Source organism: Emydura macquarii, unplaced genomic scaffold, assembly GCF_026122565.2.
Source record: "Emydura macquarii macquarii isolate MOO-44397 ecotype Brisbane River unplaced genomic scaffold, CSIRO-AGI_Emac_v2 contig_2890, whole genome shotgun sequence".
NCBI lineage: Eukaryota > Metazoa > Chordata > Testudines > Chelidae > Emydura > Emydura macquarii.
Genome location: NW_027133027.1, coordinates 1,773,070 through 1,795,460, shown reverse-complemented (window position 1 = coordinate 1,795,460; position 22,391 = coordinate 1,773,070). Strand labels below are relative to the sequence as shown.

Sequence of the window (22,391 nt, the reverse complement as noted above, 5' to 3'; positions counted from 1 at the left end):
AGGGTGAGAAAAACAGTTCTTAAGCTATAAAGACAGCCAGAGGGGGTGTGGGTGTGAAAAACAAAACACCCCTCCGTTATTCAAGCAACCTAGTGCTGACCATTTTTTTTTTTGTAACTATACACTTAATTACGATCAGTGTTCAGAAATTAGTTTAATGGAATATTGCAGAAAGCTTTTTAAGAGACCCATTCCCGTGCTTACATAAAGCTGGTAGACCTACTAACCAGCAGGTTATTTCAGTGTGCTGGAGTCCCTTGAAATGCTCAGATTTCTAGCACACTTGAAATTATGATTTCGAAACCTGTCCTTGAAAGCAAATCCAGAGGCAATAAGAAACCTCGGCCCCGTTTCATCTGACACCGAACTTTGAAAACTCTTTTTTTTTTTTTTTTTGTAAATGTGGCCTGGTAGGCTGGGAGCTGCTCTGCCAATCGATCGGTGAATATATCAGGCTGCCTGCATTGTCCGGTTTCTCCAGATCACCTAATTAAGCACAACAGGCCTTGATTGTTGCAACCCCACCAAAAATGGTAATGAAGCTCGCCTATTGATCTGCCTTTAGAGTGATCTTCCACGCCCGTTATCATCTCTGAGCGAAGCTGTGTCATAATGGCTGGATCCTCAGCGTGCACATTCACATTCAATTAACTGAGCTGTCATGGTAATGACGTTTTTACAAACCTGGCCCGTCTGACTCCAGCGCATGGCTCTGGCACAAGATGGGTCTTTTCAATTGTCCCCCCTTTTTGCATAAACTATAGAGACTAATCTGCCAGCTCCATGTGAACCTTAATAGGGGTAAAACAACAGTTTACTCTCATGGCACCTGAAGACAAAAGGGGTGTTTAAAAGAACATCGAGGGAGGAAAGAATTGGAGTGAGACAAGATACTCCCACGAAAATTCGGGGGGCAGAAAACAAACCAACCCAAATGTCTGGAGCCTTCGTTTCTCATGCCAAAGGGGCGTATGTGTGTGTCCTACATTGCTCTGGGATCGCCGTGCTGCAGACACTTTTCAGATCCCAGGGACGTCCGTGGTGTTTCGCCTGCAGATGCAGGGAAGCATATTTGTCCTCCAGATGGGTAAATCCTTCCTTGAAGGTGAGCGCTGGCTGTGTGGAAGGTTGCACAGACCTGTAGAGCCAGCCATAGTGCAGCAAAATAGAGGAGCGTCTCTGTTTAGAAATTTGGCATTAAATGGCCCTTCCTTCCCCCATAGAAATAACGTGCTCTTCACCCGCCTCAGATAACCCCCAACCGGTTCAAAACCGGGCCATGGCGGCGACAATTCTAGAGCGAAATGTGGGAAATGGCTACCCACCCCCAGCGTCTTAAGAGTGTTTTCCAGCGCATACCAGTGCGCCTGGTGGAGGGGCCGAGCCAGTGAAACTGCCCCACTAGATTTCCAGATAAAGTCAATGGTCGGTGTTGAAAGTGTCCCAGGGACGTTTAGAAGTCGATTGGGTTAAAATGGCTTTCAGGGTTTTGAAAGACAATGCGAAATACAGGCCAAGAAACCAATTAGAATGAACTCTGTGGGTCAAATCGTGGCGTTTCGGCTTTGCTGAAGAGATCAAAGGAACACATGGAAGGTGCCTGTCTAAACCTGGAGAGTCATGGCCCATGAGCAGCACAGCCCGGTGAGCCTCATCATTCTCACCAGAGACTAGCACCAGAAAGTGACTCAGCATCCGTAATATTACGGAATAATAAAGAACTCGTCAGTGGTTTCATTAAGGGAGGAAATCTTGTCGCATCGTGGGGAGGGGGGGAATGGAGCAGAGGCAGTTTTCTCTCTGATCATTTAGCTGGATACTGTTAAGCTAATGAAACTCTCCACCTAAGAAACAGCAAAGTTTGAATCATGCCTATGCCAAACAGCTTGCAAAAGAGTTTCTGGCTGCAGATGCGTTCACATCATATTTTGTAGAATGAGATCTTTGGGTTTTCTTTTAAAGAACTGTAGTTATGTAACAGAAAACACAACCCGAGCAGAACAAAACAGTTTACAGAAGAAAAAGCCTTACAAACAAAGAAGAAGAAAAAGACGGAGGAAAACAAAAGCCACCACATTAGTGGAATAACCTCGTTAGACCAAGATTCGGGCGTTATTTGTCCTTACTTTGGTTTTGGTTTATTTAAAACAGTAAAGTCTGTCTGTGGGAGGGGGTTGCTCAGACTAATCGATAGCCCCCACCCCCACCGCCAACAGTCTGAAAATCGAGCAGTGGTGACTTCTTTGATTTCGCTCTCTTGTACTTTTTTCCACACCGGAAGCCAACATGCAACAGCAACAACAACAGGGCGGGGGGGGGGGGGGGGGGGGGAAAGGGGAGCGGGAATGCAATATAAACTTGCCAAAATCTAGGTTAGGATTTCCTCCCCCTCCAAAAGAGCTCAGTTGTTTGGATAAAGCCTTTTGCTCGTGGGTCCTTTCTACCTGTGTCCATCGCTGCAGGTTGTTGCGCTGGAGAGCAATTGGACTATTGTTGATATGCTAATGAGGCGATTAGGCTGTTGGTAAAGAGCTGGAAAAGGGAAAAGTTTCTACCATTAGAGGGAGATCTCAGAGCGCTCACTGGAGCTCTCCAAGCACTCCACCAGCGGCACTCTGCATACCAGAGAGGCTCCACTTTAGTGAAAGACAGGGAGAAACACATCCTCTCTCACGCCAATCCATGAAAATGCTTTGGAAACTGACGGATAATATCAAATATGAGGAATGTGAGGTAAGCGCTTTCCTGGGCTGGGGGCAGTCAGCTGTCCCAGCAGCTGTGAATGGGACCTGGCAGCATCCATCGATCTGTGAATTTCGTTTAGGAAACTTCTGCTTCTTCGCCAGTCTTCTTTACAGCCCTCCAGCTGGAAAACAATGGCATTGGGCTAGCGAGCCTTTAACCAGGAACTTTGGGGCTGTTGGAAAATCGCTTTTGTCAGAAGTATATGAGGAAAAAAATCAGGATGGAGAGTATAATAGCACCTATAGATAGATCATGTGTATAGGAGCTATCCTGATACATCCATCAGCATGGATGGAGGGATGAACGGATGAATGAAAAGACAAAGAGGAAATAATTGGTTTTATACGAGAGATGCCAGAGGGATCCCAAATATTTGCTAAAGACGGATGTTTCAAATGATGTTTTGCCTGTTAGGACTAGTTAGTAAAACTGAGTTGTACAATTATCTAGAGTCAATGGATGAACTAAAATCAATCCTCTTTGAACGATAGACACCCTGCCTCCTAATTAATCGTCTAGGTTTTGATTCTATTCTTTAAAAAAAATTTAAAATAAAATCTGCTTAAATTTTTGGGGGCTTTTTTGACCGTGAACGACTCATATTGTCTGTGGGGAGAGAGAGAGAGGTGTATTGATATAGACAAAAATATTCAGAACAAATCGATAGAATGAAACCAACAAATGCTATTTTAAACCTTTCGCAAAAGTTGCTTATGCAATGCATATACACAGTAATAAAGGGGGCTGCTACTTAAAAAAAATCTTGTTCGTTGCACTCTATGCCAGAATATACACGTCGAAATCCTAATCTAGTCTTTCAAGGTACATATTGTGGGATTTTCATTCCCCCTCAGAATCCGCTGACTTTTTTTTGTAATGCTGTAAATAGAAAGGAATCGGTGAATCACCAGACAAGAAGATTACTAAAATATGTTTTAGTATTGGGCTGATATTTTCGCGGGGGAGGGGGCAATTTCTGTCTACAAATGATAGAAATTGAGTAGATTGGGAGCAGTGCTGGTTTGTCTTCACTGGGCTTCAGAAGCTAGGTTTATATGGTCAGGGTTCCCCCCCTTCCTCCCTCCCCCAAATTATTTCTCGACTGGTTTGGGAGAAAAAAACAATACCTCTTCACCCCGGATCGGTGTGTAACTGTGCGCGCGTGGATGTAGATTTGGTTGTAAATCTCTTTTGTTGCGTTGTGCTATTGTGACTTTGCACCGAGGTGCTAAATCCAGTTGCGGATCTACGAGCCCTGGTGTATTGGCTTCGGTGTTTTCTTCGAGAGGAAATAGCGGTGCAGCCTGGTATCTTTTTCTGGCTCGGAAAAAAAGGAGTTTTAGGTGTCGTTCCAGGGGCAGTGATTAATATTTTGGTACTAGCTCTGAACAGATTTTGGTACTTAGCTCCGATCGTGGGCTAGCGAATAGGATCTTTTTTTCAAAATAACAATAACACGACACGTAGGGGACACACGTTACAGCTGCCGTGTGTGTGACAAGAGGCGATAGCAGAGGAACAGGCAGCAACTTTTGGAAGGGCAGCGTGCCGCGGAGACATTGTGATGTACGGTGCAGCGCGGGATTAAAGCTTTATTTGGTTAGGTGTGCACAGGTTTGTAGGGACATGCAAGGAGGCAGAGTGCCTGTTGTTATGATAACCCCGCAGGCAGCCAGCGGCGGCGGCGGCGGCGGAGCTGGGAAAGTGGAGCATGCATGTCATCTTTTAGGGAGTTGTTGTTTGGGAGTTGCACAGCCAGTCGGACGGGTTGTGCCGGAGCTGGGAGCCCCAGCTTGCCAGAGCCGGGAATCGCCTCCCTTTCCTTCCCCTTTCCCCGGGACCGCAACAACCCCTTTCCCCGATCCTCCCAGGGGGAGGGGAAGCTCATCGGATGCACTTGGGGGCTCCCCGGCTCCCCTGTCCCGGCTCCAGCCGGCACCACAGCGGCGGGGCTCGGAGGAGAAGAAGCGGGGGGAGGAGAGGCGAAGTTTCCGAGCTCGCTTCCGGGGCTGCTTGGAAGGACGCGCGGCTGGGGCTGAGCCCGGGCGCCTCTCTCCGGCCTGATTCCTTGCCGGGGATCAAGTGGGGACCGAGCGGCGAGCGGGGATCAAAGACACAGGGGTGCGCGGAGGAGGAGGCGCTGCAGCCCGGGGCTCGGGTCCTGCCATCTCCGCGGCTCTGGGGCGGGCTGGGGCGGGCTGGGTGGCAGCCGTCGAACCATGGAGGTGCGGCTCGCCGAGGGGCAGCAGGCGGCGGCAGGAGAGCAGCTTGGCCCCGCGGATCAGACCCGGTTGAAAGGCGGTGGCGGCGGAGGAGACTGCAGCGAAGGGCCGGACAGCGGCTCGGGCACCAAGAGAGGAGCAGGAGCCCAGCAGCTGCTGTCCCTGGCATTTGAGGCAGCAGGATATTCGCAGCAGCAGCAGCCCGAGGTGCGCCCCACTCTCTAATGCTGACTTGGGGGTTCCCTTCCCTCTCCGACCTCCCCCCTCTCTTTCTCTCCTCCCTCTCTTCCCCTCCCCACTCCCCTCTTTCCTCGCCCCCTCTCTCTCTCTCCCTGTCTCCGACTCCCACCCTCTCCCCGGATCTCTTTCTCTTTCACTTCTGCATGCCCTGCAACCTTTTAAAATGTTGCCCCTTTCCTGTGATTCGTCAGACGCAGCAGCATGTCCCCTCTCTCTCTCCCTCTCTCTCTCTCCCTTTTTGTCTCTCTCTCTCACTCTGTCTCTCTTCCCCCATCCCTGATTAGATACACTGATTCTTCATTCAATGGACGTCATTTAGAACAGACTCTGCCTTGAGTTGCTTCCTCGCTTCACGCTCGATTTCCAGCCATTCTTCCCTTATTAAGTATTCGTGTAATATTAATAGTCATGAATATCTGCTATTAGGAGTCTCAAGGAAGGCAGCAGAGCTGTGCTATTAGGAGCTCAAGTGGAGCAGCAGCTAAATCAAAGAAGGAGAAAAGAGAGAGAGGGAGGAGGAAAAAAAAAAAGGATTAAGAAACAAAAACACGCACAAACTTTGAATTCTAATATCACGCCAGGATAGAGATCGCATTTTCAACATCAAATGAAGGGCATCAGGAATTTGTTCAAGTTCTGATGGATTATAGTAGCGCTTCCTCGGTGCATGAGAAGCCTTGGCGTTGTGGTCTTGTAGTCATAGTATAGAACTGGGCTTCTACCACTTCTCCTTTTTTTTTTTTTTTTTTTTTGGTGCGTGTGTGTGTGTGTACGTGTGCACATTGGGGCACTTTTCTCTGATTTTTCTACCCTGACTCGTTATCCCAGACTCTTCGCAGATGTTAGTACACAGTTTTTCAGCTATGGTGAGTTGCTTCAGAATTATATCTTAGGGGTCTTTTTTTCCTTGTTGTTATTGTCGATGATGATGTTGGTACTTTGGATTTTACACCCAGGTTTCCTACAAGGACATTTCCCCCCCCCCCCCCCAATCAATCTTTTAGCTTTTTTTAACTGGCTGCTTCAAGTGAACTACAAAAGGCTTATTTATACCGTATCAGCCTTTATTTCTTCACATTCCCACTTGTAGTGGGATATATTCAGTATTTCTATTCTCCTTTTTCGAGATAATAACCTCATGTGCTATACAATCTATATAATTTAATGATAGCTTTCTTATCCCCCCCCCCCTTTGGGGGCTATTAATTTATCTTAGACATACCTGTGGGCTTTTATGTAGTAACCCCTCTTCCAATTATAAACGGACAAAATAAAGCGCATTCATTTTACTTTTGTTTATATTTATCCAGCTGTGTGCCTTAAGATGTTCTGCCTTTTCATTTTTTATTCAGTATTTTAATTCCTTCAATTTACCTGCCACCTGAATTAAATATTTTTCATTTACATTTTATACTGTAGCATAAATCTTCTCTAGAAAGCAACACACATCTATTGAATGGGGGTGAAAAGGCATATCGTAATATCGTGTTTAAACATTTGCAAAACTTATAATTTAAGTGATTGTCTTATTACAACCATTTTCGGCACACTTCTATATTTAATGGTAATAAAAGAGTAGTGCTCTTTTATTTTCTGTGTTTTCCTTAGATACATTAAAGATAATCTAAACAATAATATTGTTTTAGTTCTGTTTAAAGACAGCAGAATAAATTATGGTAGTGGTAAAGTCGATTTTTTTTTTAAAATATATATTTAGAACAATGCCCAATTTTTATTTTTATTTTTTTTAAAAATGTTTCATGCTCCAATGTAAGAATACGAATTCTGGGCAGTATCTATTGCAAATACATACTGCATGTCCAGTGGGGTGGGTTGTTTAAAAAAAAATCCTAATTTTGTTGCCACAATGTAAAGAGAAAAGTCCCAGACAGGAAAATCTCAAGATCTGCTTTTCTCAGCTAGGCAGCAAATGAATTGCAAATCTTGCCTGATCGTTTGATGGGTGAAATTTACAAGCCAATTTTACTGTAAACAGTTTGATTTTATCTTTTCTTTTCTTCTCTTCTCTTATTCCCCCTCAGGATCGTCACGATGGCACCAGCAATGGGACAGCCCGGTTACCCCAGTTGGGGTCTGTAGGTCAATCTCCCTACACCAGCGCCCCTCCACTCTCCCATACCCCCAACGCTGACTTTCAGCCCCCATATTTCCCTCCTCCTTACCAGCCCATTTACCCCCAGTCTCAAGATCCTTATTCACACGTTAATGACCCCTATAGCCTGAATCCCCTTCATGCCCAGCCTCAGCCTCAGCATCCAGGATGGCCAGGACAGAGACAAAGCCAGGAGGCTGGGCTCTTACACACACACCGGGGGTTACCCCACCAGCTATCCGGTCTGGACCCTCGTAGGGATTACCGGCGGCATGAGGATCTACTGCATGGACCCCATGGGCTCAGCTCAGGACTAGGAGACATTCCTATCCATTCAATACCTCATGCTATAGAAGATGTACCGGTAAGGAGGATGCATACAGTATACCTTATACACCCCCAAATACAATTTCAGGATATGGGGAGCACGTCTTTTTAATCTCGTCAGACAGTATAATGACCTACCCAAGGCAATGTATAATAGCGTGTAAGGCTTTTGTCACACGAGAGAATTCAACCTAAACAACAGCAAAACCAAAAATGCCAAGGCCCCCACCTAGAACAATAGGTTCCTGCCGCTCTGCCCACGCCACCTCTGCATAAATGTGGCCACTCAAATATAAATAAATCGAATTACTGCCATCATTAACAATATCTTTCATTTTCAACGACAATAAGCTGTTACCATAGGAAGAATTTATAATACCAGCGTTGGGCCTTGCATTTGGAATTGCCCAGGGCCTGGGGAGGGGGAGGGAGGGGGAATCAACAACAAAACATTAGCTGAAATGCAAGAGCTCATTAAATGCCCTCCCAGCCAAACATAAAAAAGTGGGAGAAAGTGGCCTAAGAAGAAAAATCGGTTCTTAGCGATTACAGAATTGGCATTTGGTATTGTGACGTCTAAAGTTGTAAGAGGATACATCCAGATTCTCTACTCTAAAGGAATTATGTGACAAATCAGAGAGGAGGTATATTAAAATGCTGCCTTATTCTTTTAGCTGGAATACTAAGGGATGACCTCATAAATCATTAGCAATAGGTTATCAAATTCTATCCAGACCGCCTACACCCTATATTAAATTAAATGTTTGGAGTCTTATTGGATAATGCATTATTTTTGGTCTAATTCTGTTATCAATAAATACAGTTTAAAATGATTTCTAATTAAGCATGACATTAGCACACTGGCTATTTCCAGTGCAAGAATAGCTATTGTTCATTTGGAAGTACTCTAGTGCAATTTGATTGAAAGAATGTGTTTGTGATCAAAGTTCATCTTTCTGATTTTCTCCCTGAAAATAGAATTAGAACTTGCCAATAAATGTATTAAAGTTCACGGAGCTCCCGCTAAGAGGCTAAAGCCGCTTTAGTTATAGGAGCAGGAGGAGGGGAATTGCGTGATCTGGATGTGATTTTTGCTAAAATGCCATCCCAAATTACAGGATCAAATATTCCAACAATATATCCGTTGACAGTTTAATGATTACAGTTTCATGTTGCAAGGATAATGTTCAGATGGACTTACCTATTTTTTGGTCATTTTGAAACCTTTTGTAAATTATACTTGGGGAAATAGTGAATTTATTACAGCCCTCATCTGGCTAAATTAACCACAGAAAATTGCTGCTTATGTTTAGCAGTTTTGCAATAAACGCATACATTTCCCAAAGTGGAGGATTTAGTAAGCAATTTGGATCCGTTGAAAAGAGATCGATTCTTTTAACTTGAAATAAAATGTCATGAAGGCAATATTTAGAAGAAACTAATGTGTTGACTGCTGGGGCATAGTTACTGGGTAGAAGCATGACCTAAAGTATTCCTCTGAATCCTCCCTTTCTGCAACTGTACTTTGCAGTTAGGGATCCCTTTTTACAGTTATTTTCAATGCCTATCATTTTATTAATCTTTCAAGCACCTATTAATTCTTATCGCTGCTATACTTCCTGAAAACCAAATGCCATCTGGTGTAAAAGCTTAAAGTAGCCGAGTCATTTTCCCTCCTGTAAAACTGAAACAGCAAGATGCATGAGCAAATAAAATAAAATAAAAATGAGAGAATGTATCTTCTGTGAGTATATTACTCAGTTAGGCAAAACAAAACAGAATGTTCTTTTAAAGGAATTTGGGTCACGAAAAAGGTCATTCTGAATTTTCCCGTTGCTGCAACAGTTAACCTTTAATAAAAATCACTGCTAAATATTCAAGAAAATCAAGTAGAGGGTGCAAATTATTTAATCATAAATATCTCTGTGGGATTTTAAATTTAACAGTCCTCGCTGTATGGAATATGTGTAAAAATAACACAAATAAAAGTATTATGCCACACTACATTTACTTTATGGGTTTAGGGTGCATGCATAAAGGGATCATATTTCCCCATATAGTTAAAACACAAGAACTGCAGCAGTAGTCATTTCTGAACATTTCTCAATTTAATTATACTTAAATCCAGAAGCACTTTAGGCAAGTTACAAATGAGAGCATTGAGTATAATAAAACCTGTAATAAAGCAACTTAGTACCATCCACCCGGAATCATTGAGATCAGGCACAATTAACAGGAGCATAAATCCAAGACAGAATGGAAAATGTTAGAATCAGTATTATTGTTGGACAAAGACTAGAGAAGGAAGTAATAGTTTTTTAAATGGTAATGCCTGTGTTTTGTAATGATTGCGAAATCTTCTATCTCAGCAGCACTGGTGTTAATTTGTAAACACAGCCAGACATTATATTGCCTGTCAGTTTTTGAATTAGAAAACATGATTTTCATTTTACTTTCTAATCACGTTTTGACTCCGGCACATAAAATCCATCTGTAAAAGAAACAACAAAACCTGCTAGTGGACAATAGTAAAGCTATCGGCTCTTTATTCTGTTTTCATAGCACTTTCTGATCTTCATGGCAAGCACAGTGATTCTCCCCCCTCCCCGCCTGTTTGCCACAGTGCAAATGCTTTGCCTCTTTCTCACACCCCCGCCCTCAAAATGTTTCCAAATGATTTTCAGTGCTCCCCCTCTTATTTCTCAGTGTGTTTTCCTGTGCCCTCGCTGCAGTAGGCACAGGAGCAACTCTCAGCGTACTTGACTCTTGTTATAATAGGGATTTTTTTTTAAGAGTCGAGGTGCAAAACTAAATGGCGATTTGGATGTCAGGATCACAACTGCACCTTGTGGAAACTCCAAGTGTTTTTATTTCGAAGCAGAGAAAAGAGGGGGAGGAATCTTAAGATTTCCTTCATTTAGAAATCCCCAAATCCCAAAAAACCAGATGTTTACATATACATTGTAGGGCAGAGGGAAAAAATAACGTATAAACACACCCGCACACAACGTGCCTGACATTCGTTTCCTTTTGTCATGATTATACATTTACATCCTTGTGTATTTCTTTTGTTGCAGCATGTAGAAGACCCGGGTATTAACATCCCAGATCAAACTGTAATTAAGAAAGGTAAGCCATTTCCTTTAGCATTCCAAGCATGTCCTCACAGGCTGGGTACTATTGAAGAGAGAACTTGCTAAGCTTCCCCACCCCCCTTCAAATATAATTTACTAAAGGGTTGTGAATGGAAAAAAAAAAAAAAAAAAAAAAAAAAAAAAGATCATCAGTGTTGAAACCGGCCTTCTTATTCAGTAGCAGCCTTTGCAGTTTTTACAAGAAAATGTGATATTATCTAGAAAATCAGAGCCAGTGTTTGAATTCATTATAATGCATTTCACTTTTGTAATTAGATCAATGTATCCAGCTGAGTGGCATTATTTATCGATGCTGAGAATTTGGGGGGAGGGAGGTTCTGGAATGGTAGGGAATGTTTTCTATATTTTTTTGTTAATTAAGATGATGAGTAAAAATGGTAACTGGTTTTGTAGAAAAGGTGTTAGGTTCTCTAGTCTGTCTGATCACTGCGAAGGTTGTTTAGATTTGAGTCTTTAGGAGAGGTTGTGAAAATGGTTCCGGATCGTGTAAAAGATATTTTGTACTTTCGTTCAAATCTGGTTTCCCGTCTTCCTTCAAATGACCCTAAGGATTATGAAAATATGGTTCAGGGTAGTTTTGGTTCTTGATGGAAAGGTGGAAAGTGATTGGTTTGCATTTAGATTCTGTTTAGTGAGCTGTTGGAGTAAAACTCATTGGGTTGAATGCTTAGCTATTATTTGCTCTGAGCATGCTTCTGTTATGTTGGCAACTTAATATTTGGGTATTCGCAGTTCTCCTTTCCTATCGTAATCAGTATACAGTAAGCTAGTTTAAAGTTTAATTTTTCTGTCTGTGAAGCCTTTGTCACGTCAAATTAGATGTGCAAGGGATAAATCTTAAGAGATGCTCTTTCCAAGTCGACATGATAATTGGCTCTTTTATTAGTAATCTCAAGAGTTCGTTTAACTCCTATTGTCTCTATTAGCCTCCCCAGAGCTATTATATGTCACAAGTGATCTATCCAAAACCTAGAGCCCCCCCCCCCCCCCCATAGGTTGGACTATCCCCACTAAAGATGTGGGGGAGGGAGGGAGAAAGCAGCACACATGACAAAAGAGAGAGTAAACATTTGTAATGTACCCGTGTGGAACTTGAATGAAACCTACATTCTCTGCAAAATAATCTGGACATATTTCAGTGGTGTTTAGTAATGCTGGGTAATGCAAGGGCTCGGTACACTTTTTGGTGGCCCTGAATTTATTCCAACAATGGCCTGAACCTGATTGCCTGGGAGTGGGGGAAACATGGACGATTTTAATTTTGGTAGATATGTACTTAAACGCCCAAAGTTTCTGGGAAGATGTACTTTTTTGGGGGGTTATTCATGGGAAAGGTAGCGTAATTTGCTCTTCAGTGTTTCTTTTACTGGTGAACACTGCAAGGCGCATCAAAATATATCCATTTTTCCTGCTACACACTGAAAACACGGTAGCACAGACTAAGCACGCCGTTCTCACTCTCTTATGCCCAGCTGTGAGACGGAAAGACATATATCAGCGCAGCATTTTGTGCTATATTAATATGCAGCTGGCTGCTTTTTGAAATCTCCCGTGAATTGCCCTCTTGCCAGTGTTAAAATATTCCCCTGGATGTGACACCGCTTTTAGACTGGCCTTCCTATTTAAAAACTAAAACCAGACGCTTGCTTGTGTGTCTGGCTTACCCCGATTTGCTTTTAAGGCTTCGTTTATTTCAGGAGAAAAGGAAATGTGCACCTCGGGTATTAGGCTGGGTCTAGATTGTCATAAAAGGTCTTTTTGATGGGGCGGGGGTGGGGAAACCTTGGACTTCTAGATACCCACCCTGGGAGCATCTTGGTTTGAGGACGTTTCTTCGTCATCAGCTGCATTTAGGGGCAAGGGGAGACGGTTGGAGGTGGGGTTTGGCGAAGCCCCCGCCGCTGCTGCACGGATCCGGGGGGAGGAGAGGCAGCTTCACAGCTGCTTCAGTGTCCTGCCGCTGGGCTCTTTGTGGCCGCAGCCCGGCAGCAGCTCTGGCTCCTGAACCGCGCCGGCCAGAGCCGCTGCCCGCTCTTCCAGCTGAGCCCGCCCTGACAGCGGCGGGGCGCTGCGTCTGGGCTGCCCTCGGAGGGAGCCTCTTCGGCTCGGCTTGAGTCCGAAACTGCGACACCCCCCCCCGCCCCCATCTCCCCCTTCACCATCTCCGCTCCCCCTGCCACTCCTTTCCCTCCCCCCACCTCTTTTTTCCTCCCCCCCCTGCACCTAGCGCGCTCCCCTTCCTCCAGCCGCCCCCCTGCGCGCCCTGCACTTCTCTGCCCGGCTCCCTCCCTGCGCGCCTGCTGCGCGCCCGGGTCCCCCCCGCTGGCACGTGGCGCGCGGCTGGGGGCTGGCCTTGCCCTTGCCGCGCAGCGGGGGCCCTAACGCCGCCCCCCCTCCCCCTTGTCCGCTGCAGGCCCCGTGTCCCTCTCCAAGTCTAACAGCAACGCCGTCTCCGCCATCCCCATCAACAAGGACGCGCTCTTCGGCGGGGTGGTGAACCCCAACGAGGTCTTCTGCTCCGTGCCGGGCCGCCTCTCCCTGCTCAGCTCCACCTCCAAGTACAAGGTCACGGTGGCGGAAGTGCAGAGACGCCTCTCCCCGCCCGAGTGCCTCAACGCGTCCCTGCTGGGCGGGGTGCTCCGGAGGTGAGGGCAGGGAGCCGGAGGGGCGGGGCAGAGGGGAGGGGAGAGGAGAGGAGGGGAGGGGAGTCTCGTGTTTCCGCCCCCCCCACCCCCCCCGTCGCCAGACCGGGCCTGTCTGCTTGCTGGAAGGCGCGCGCTCCGGACGAATGAGTGTCCCTGTCGCGGGGCTCGTGCAACAGCGCCAGGGCCCTTGCAACACACAGCACAGGGGCCCTTCCGACATCCCAACATGACTCCAGAGCAGCCAGGTGCCTTACACACACACACACACACACACACGGCCCTTGCGACATCCCAGCATGACTCCAGCGCAGCCTTACACATACACACACAGACACTAACACACAGCCCTTGCGACATCCCAGCATGACTCCAGCGCAGCCTTACACATACACACACAGACACTAACACACACAGCACAAGAGGCTTTGCAAGGTAACAAATTGCTGGCAGTCCCTTCCCACTCCTGCAATCAGTGCAACACCACAACACAAGCCACAGCCTCCAAGTCATTGCCTCCCAGCACAAGGCCACTGGCAACAAATGCAACACCACAAGAAGAGGCCAACTCTAATCAGCATCATCACTTGAGGTCACTGCAACCATAGCAACATAGCGCAATCTACAGCTGCACTAATGAAACACAAGGCCTCTTGCAAACAAATGCAACACCACATAATGATGTCACCACCATCAATGCATTTCTATATAAGACTGCAACTTGCTATGCTGGGATTCTGCAAAGAGGAATATTTTGTTTGAAAGTGATGGTTGGGTCCTGGTTGTAATAGCTTTTTTTGGTGTTGTAATACACAGTAAGAAACAAAGGATGTAGGAAATACTGTCCTCTCTCCCAGTCTTTTTTTGCCCTTATGAAAAATTTGGCATAGGATTTTTTTTTTAAAAGTTTGGGATTTATATTCAAATTATACAACCACTTTCTTTCTTTCTTATTTACCTAGGGGTTATAATCTAATCCACACAATTAAAGATCACTTGGATAGGGACTAAAATCCAGAATTAATTAATATGAAGTTTCATTTAAACAATTTATCTTAACCTGTCTCTATTGAAAATAGTAGATAGGTATTTAGAACTTTGCTGAATACTGTGAAGCTCTATAATGGTAACATAGGTTTTTAACCTTTCAGATTAGTTTGCTAAATAATGCATTAGATATTGCAAATAAATCTACTTTAACAAAGTTCCAACTAGGAGTAGCAATGTGTCAAGAGTTCTGAAATGATTATGGCTTTGGTCAATACATGAAGGGCCAAAAAACAGATATTATAGTACCCCTGTGCTCGTTTATGGATTGATTCGGTAGGCTAGAAAACATTTTAACTATTAAGCTACTCAAAATTAAAAAATAATGACAAACAAAATATATCCTTTTCCGTTCATTTTGTATTCAGCTTTGCTTTAATTGCCTGTTTTTCATTCTTAGCTTTTCCTGGCATAAAACTTTCCTAAATGTCCCCTCATCATCAACATTATTTTCTAATACATTTTGGGAGGTTATTAAAGGACCTGAAATATGACCTGGTGCAGATTAGTCATGTTCTAAGTGGTTTTTATGTGTGAAACAGGGCGAAGTCTAAAAATGGAGGGAGATCTTTGAGAGAAAAACTGGACAAAATAGGATTAAACCTGCCAGCCGGGAGACGTAAAGCTGCTAATGTCACCCTGCTCACATCACTAGTGGAGGGTAAGTGACTCAAAGATTGGAAAGGGTTCATTTGGAGAGTAAGTGCATTTTTTGCCTAATAGGATAAATCCCCAATTTTTTCATGCCTATACTCCTTGTTTGAAGGAGGTTATTTTGTCTAATCTTTATGCCTGAGGAAAATGTTAATTCTGTAACTGTGTCTTTTATGTTAACCTGAAATGTACTTAAATTTCTCCTGCATACTTAGCATTGCCTTCCAAATATATGTATGTGCACTATAAATATATGTGCACTTGATATATGTAGGGCCCTATCTTGCATCCTTATTCAGGTGAGTAATCCTACTATAGTGAATTGACTTCAATGGGAGCAGGAATGGGCCCATAGGAATTTCCCATGTGAATAAGAACTGCAGGGTCAGGCCCTTAAGTGTTACTTATGTGAGTGAAAGCTACAGGATTCAGCCTTACATTTCCCCAGTCCTGTCATTCCATCCTCCCTCTACCACTGAGGACTAAGCAAATTTAAATTTCAAGAACTGCAGCTACTCAAAGTTAAATCTCTTTTCCCCCATAAACAACATAACAGTAAATCATTTAAGTTATTCTGACATCTGCATTTGAGAAATGCGTGACCATTACTTCCTGAATTAATTTGGGAATCCTTAACCTAAGCCATGATTTAACAGTGTCCTGAAAGCCTCAAAGTTGTACTCTTCCCCCACCCACATTTCTTTTTTCTTTTGGTTCTCATTTTCAGAACATATGCTCGCTTTATTATATCATTCTTCACTGCTTTACTCTTAGATGAAAAGGTGCAACTTCTTTACGCCTTCAGACGTCATATGCTTTAATATTTCTGATGTGGAAAGCTGAAAGGTGCAATTGTTTGTTTGAAAACGTTTACTTTGTCACAGCTATTTACAAAAAAATAAACCTGGGTCAGTCTAAAATCTTTCCTCCTCTCCAGTTTTGTTTTTGATATTCCTTTACGCTGATTCTGTAAAGTGCTTTTAAAGATGCTCAAGTTAGCTTAAGTTTAGTTGTGTAGGAGGGAATTTATAGCTTTATTCTTTTTTGCTTTGTATCATAGGAGATTGAGTGAAAAACATCTTAAATTGTCAGACTTGATTTTTAAAACATTATCATCATTTTGATTATTAAGTCCATTATATTTTTACTGCTGTGTAACTCTTTATGATCTAAAATGTCTTTACAATTGCAGCAGCGCTCTAGTATAAGAAAAATAAAAAAACTGGAGAACTTGTAGAAAGTCTAGATTTGGTGGATGCTCATGTTATTTGTGATGTTAGTGAATATGGAAAATATTTTACAGTAATCTATTTAGTCTTCACATACAAGGGCTTTAAGGAATTATTAAAAACTATGGGTTGATTTTCAGAAAAACTGGTAATGGTGGCTAAATTATTTGGATGATAGTATAAAAATTGTTTGGGCTTTGAGTCCCGTGGCGATGAGGCAGTTTCTAGAGTACTGTTATTGTTTATGATCCGCTCCATTTTATGGAAACAAGCTCACTGGACTGAGGCTTTGAAGCTCTAATTGGCGCATGCGTTCTTCCGGAGCTGGAGCTAATGGCAGGAAGCCCTGCAGTAAAAAACAACTGGTTCAGGAAATTAAAACCAAAGATTTGAAAATCAACAAAACAGGCAGACTCAGTGGAATGACCCTAAAATTCTCATGGTTAATCGTTTGGGGGAACAGATAATTATATGTGATCAAGTTAAATTTTAAACACTTAGCTGTTTAATGCATTCTATTTAGAAGAGCTCTAGGAGTAATTATGTTCAATATTAATCATTGATATATTGTAAAAGAATAAATATAATGTCAAGGCACATATATATTTTCAAAGAAAATAGTTAAAAATGAATATATTTAGTGTGTGTGTCTGTATCTACTTAGCTAGAGATTTAAACTTACAAATACATACACATGATTTCACTTCTAATTCTTTTCTTGGACACATATATTTACTTTGACCTAGATTACAGCAAAGAAAATTCATAAAATGAGAATATCCATAATTTGCACACTAGGCAATACATTTAAAGAGAACGTCTAAGTACTCTATAGCTTTTGCTAATTTACTTTGCCCTATGTGCGGTGTATATTGATTAGATGTGTGTTTCTCCTCACCCCCTCCCCCCCTTTCAGGAGAAGCAGTGCATCTAGCTAGAGATTTTGGGTACGTTTGTGAGACAGAATTTCCTGCCAAAGCAGTAGCTGAATTTCTCAACCGACAACATTCCGATCCAAACGAGCAAGTCACAAGAAAAAACATGCTTCTAGCTACAAAGTAAGACATTTACCTTTCTGTTGTGTTACTGAGTTGTAAAGAAAATAACAGGGTTTGGGGGCTTTTATTTTTGTTTGTTTGTTTTTTTGCCATGTAGTCAATGGCTAATAATTTTGCAAATTGTAAGACTGTGAATATGCATTCATAGTATATATTATAGGGAAAAGTATATAACCAGCTTTATTTTCTAAAGTGAGTTTATGCAGATTTTCTTGAAAGTAGGTTGTGAAATCTTGGATGGATGTTTATTTAAAGAAAAACAATAATTCCTTAAAGGAAAACATTTGCTGGGCCTTTATCAATTTAGACACTAAGGGAAGGTTTCCCATTGACAGTAAAATAAAACTGGCACATTAAACTGATTTCAATTCATTAAAACGTGCAATGGTTCTTTTTTCCTAAGCAGCTCTGTTACTTAGTGAATATAGGGATATTACAAATATATTTTAAATGACAATCTGTATGCAGTTAAAATGCAAGTGGAGTTTATCATTGGTGAGGCTGACTAGGCTTCCAGGTGGTGTGTGAAAAGAAAATGATTGTTTTGATATGTTTGCTGGAAATTAAAAGGCTTTTTTAGTAGCCCTTAATTACCAATGGAGATGTCACTAAAGGGCACAATGCCAGAGGGCACAGGCAGAGGATGGGAGCCAGTTTATGGCTGGAAGACATTTAGAGAGGTTTTAGAATACAAACTGTTTCAAAACGCCTCTAATCTCTGCTATAAGGTGCATTATTTTCTCAATAAATTGTGCAGTGACTGTGTAATAAAATATAACTTCTGCACAATGTCCCTATAGCTCTGTATCCTTCCTTTTCCACCTCCATGTAAGGAAGTCTCTGGATCCCAGCCAATGCCACCTTGGCTTTTGTGGAGAAAGTCCCATTTAAAAAATACATATTTTTTTGGTTTAATTTTTTGAAGAGCCTAATTTAAATCCTCAACTTCCCCTCTCTGCCCTCTACCCTGTAAACCCTGACTCTCCTCCTGCTTCACAACCATTGTCTAGTTTTGTGGAGAAGAGAATAAATCTTTCCTACTCCAAAACAGGATCATCCACAAAGCAAATAAATACCTGAACCTCTCTCTCAATATTACGCACCATATATCCTGCTCCATATTGCAGAGATAGTCTAAGCTGCTTATTGACAACGTGCCAAAATACAACATGGGGGGAGGCAGCATAGAAATATTGGGATGACCTGTGTAGGATTGAAATGTCTGTGGTATTAGCTTATGTGTGTGAGGGAGGGTGATTTGTGATGTGTTTGTTTGAAATGTTTGGTGCCTTTTGGAGTGTGTGTGAGAGAGAGTCTTTATAGGAGAGAGGAGAAGGATGCATGAGAGAGTGTTTGTGAGTGAGTGAGAGAAATGTGTGTGTGAGTGTGAAAGAAATGTGTGTGTGTATGTGCGTAGAGAGAGAGGCGGTGTGAACAAAGTGTGTGTGTGTTGTGAAGGAGAGAAGCGTGTGTGTGTGAGGTGGAGAACTGTTTGTGTGTGTGTGTCTGTGAGTAGGCGAGGTGGGGTGTGTGCGAAAGAGAGATACGTTTGTTTGTGTGCCAGGGTGAGTGAGATGTGCATATACGTGTGTGTGTGTGAGAGAGCGAGGAAGAGAGACCGAATTTATGTGTGTAACTCAGTGAGGGGCTATGTGTGTACAGGGGGAGCAATCCCCTTGATCTGAAGGCTTGTGTAATCTAGCAGGGAGAACGCGCTGCTTTTGCTGCTGACAACAATGGTTCGTCTCCCTCTCTCTCACTGCTCCGTTTGTGCTGCAGACAGATCTGTAAAGAGTTCACCGACCTGCTGGCTCAGGACCGATCTCCCCTGGGGAACTCTCGACCCAACCCTATCCTGGAGCCGGGCATCCAGAGCTGCCTGACCCACTTCAACCTCATCTCTCATGGATTTGGCAGCCCTGCGGTGTGTGCCGCCGTTACTGCCCTGCAGAACTATCTCACCGAGGCACTCAAGGCCATGGACAAAATGTACCTCAGCAACAACCCCAACAACCACACAGACAACAGCACCAAAAGCGGCGACAAAGAGGAGAAGCACCGAAAGTGAGGATTTCCCCCCTTCCCACATCCATCCATCCATCCATAGATACATCCATCCATTTATACATCCATCCATTTCCCTCCCAGCTCCCTCCTTTCCTCCCTCCCTCTCCAAACACCCCAGGCTACAGCAACAGAATCAATGCCCTTCCGCCCATCCTGTTCTCTGACTCTGCAGGACCACACTGTCCTTCCTCCCCTCCAGCCTTCAGCACTTCCATTTGCTCCCAATTACTTTCCCACACCTCCTTACCCTGGTTTGGAGCCTAAGAGAACAGAACTGGGTGATGGAGCCAGCAAAGAAAAAAGTTCTGTCTGAGTTTGTGAACTTTTAATTAAAAAAAAAAAAAAAAAGAGGAAAAAGAGGAAAAAGCAAAACAAACAAAAAAGAAAAGGAACTTTTTTTTTCTAAAAATATATAAAAAAAAATAAAAACAAAAATAAATAAATAATACTAAAAAAAAAAATCTATGAGCTTCATCGGACTGAATCACCAACTCCCCTTGCATAAACTTCAGTTAAGATTGTAGCCATATTAAAAAACAAAAACAAACCTAAACAAAAACAAAAGGCAAAAAGGATTGGTGACATTTTATCAGTATTGTGAATAAACTTGAACACAAAACACACGCAGTTCCATGTCATGTCTTCAGTTGTAGAACTTTTTCCTGTCCAAGGTAAAGCGACCACCTTGAACTTTCTATTGCAACACGATTCACAGTTATTATATAAGGGAATCAGTGTTTATGTATGTATATATTTATTTATGTGTAATTTAATGGGAATTGTAAATATGGTGAGTCTGTTTTAAGCCTTTTTTATTTATCTGGTGATCTTGTTTACCTCTTGTTTAGTGGGTTTTAAATCTTCCCTTCTTAGTTCATCATGTGGTTCATGGTACTTATTTAGAAATCAGAGGGTTTTTTTTGTTTGTTTTTGTTTTACTCTGGGATTCATCATTTTTAGCCCTGTTGTAGCATGTTAAAGGCGACAATGAAGCAGCTGAACAAACAAAAGCAAATTGAATTTTTATATATAATTAGTCTTACATTTAGTTTCTCATTGAAAAAGAAAAAATATAAAATGATGTTGGAGCCAGGCAAGATTTTTAAACGTTAGTGGTTTTACAACTCTTATGTGTTGTGGAAAAAAAAAGTTCATTTTCACCCACTGTCCTCCTGAAAGTATCATCAGAGCAATAAATTAATATTGTCTTTTAGATCAAGGTTTAGTTTTTCTTTTCTTTGCCTTTTTTTTTCCCCCAAAGAACTTCAAACATTTGGGACCACCTGGTATCCTGTATTTCCACTGGCCATATTGGAAGCAGTTATAGTTGTATTGTATTGAGTTGTGCTGGCAGTAGTTTCCATGCCTGTCAATGTATCATAGTCCTTTGTTGCCCAGATAAATAAATATTTGATACGCTTTATGTCGATTTTTTTATTCAGTGGCTGTCTTTACCCAGGCGTATTTTTGTTCTTGGCAGTATTTTTTATTCAGTATGGTTACAGTAATTGAGTTTAACTCTCCCTTGACAATTGCTCTTTGCAATAAGCAGCTGAACCCATTGTTTCCCTCAAGTATAATAAAAACTTACTTTCAACTTGGAGTTCAGAGCAGGGTATCATTTAGATATTCCACTGAGTCTGTATTCAGACAAATGACACAATAAAACACAATGTATTCTTTTGGATAAAAAATTGTCTGTACTAGTAAAGAAATGACACACTATCTTTTCTTTAACCAAAACATAATTTTATTTAAAAAAAAATAAAGTTTTATTTTATTTATGTTGACCCTCTAGGTTTTTATTTGTGTTTAATAATATATATACACTGCACAAAATTATACATATATATATATATATATATATATATATATATATATATATATATAATTTTGTACAGTTTAGTATTAATGGTGAGTGAGGATGAAAATATGTTATCACTTGTCTCAAGAAGAACATTTTAAAAACTAAAACAGTCAATGAGTACCAAGTAAATACTGAAAATTAGTTGCTCTGAAATGTAGTTCTACTGATAACATATAGATTTGAATAAAAAAAATGCTTCATAGTTTTTTGCAAGTAAACTCATCTAAAGATTTCTGGGCTGTAGTGAAGTCTTGTGGAGGACAAATTATTTCAAATTCATCACAATGTTTTATGTTTTAGTGGAACACACTAGTTGACTTCTGCTGAAGTGGCCTGTGTAGGTTTAGAGGGAGCTGAAATCCCAACCTTAAAATGCCACCTTCTCCCTCCCCCGTCCCTCACAGCTCTTTTGAAAAAGAAAAATTTGCTAAAAAACTTTTTTATAAAATGTTAAAGCGTGCACAAATTGTAGATCTGTTTTAATAAATCATTGAGCGAATTTTTACTTTCAACCTGTTTTGTCTGGCCCAAACAGAGAAGTCAAAATCTCTTGCATTTTATTGTGACAAGAAGGATTGTTAATATAGCTTAACATGTGAAGGTGCCTTTAAAGAGATTTTGCACTCTAACTGATGTTGATGTTTTGGTGTCTTTTTTTTTTCTCAGCTAGAAATTGAGGAGGTTAACAGTGAGGTGTTTACAATGAATCTGCAAAGAGAATTAACATTTACTCACATAGTTTGACGTTTGGTGGGGCTGGTGAAGCAAAGCATTAGATAAAGCCCAAGATGTTTCATTTTGTGTTGGTAATCTACTTATGGAAGGCAGTGTAAAATCAATCTTGCCAAGCAGAAGAGAGTTGGTGGAGTCTAAATTCTATTTTCGAAAGCCAGCCAGTTTATAAAAATGGTGGATATTTTTTAATACAAATTGAAAGTAGATCTTCTGAATGCAAAGCTGCAATTGTTTTTAAAACAGTTATTTATTATTTCCAAGAGAGACTGGTTAACTGTAAAGTAGATGTA

The 22,391-nt window shown here is 42.0% G+C and overlaps 1 protein-coding gene across 3 annotated transcripts; it reads left to right on the top strand.

Annotated features, from left to right (window-relative positions):
* The first annotated feature begins 2,510 nt into the window (after positions 1–2,510).
* Positions 2,511–21,224, top strand: TFAP2A (transcription factor AP-2 alpha). 3 transcript variants are annotated; one of them, XM_067568377.1, is made up of 7 exons: positions 2,511–2,733; positions 7,250–7,684; positions 10,725–10,776; positions 13,216–13,447; positions 15,034–15,152; positions 17,291–17,432; positions 19,212–21,224. In XM_067568377.1, the coding sequence occupies exons 1-7, from the start codon at positions 2,683–2,685 to the stop codon at positions 19,498–19,500; spliced, it is 1,320 nt and encodes a 439-aa protein (XP_067424478.1). In that variant the 5' UTR covers positions 2,511–2,682; the 3' UTR covers positions 19,501–21,224. The 3 variants fall into 3 exon arrangements, with proteins under 3 accessions (XP_067424478.1, XP_067424477.1, XP_067424479.1); XM_067568376.1 differs by lacking the exon at positions 2,511–2,733 and adding an exon at positions 4,965–5,174; XM_067568378.1 differs by lacking the exon at positions 2,511–2,733 and adding an exon at positions 5,501–6,073.
* The last annotated feature ends 1,167 nt before the right edge of the window (positions 21,225–22,391 follow it).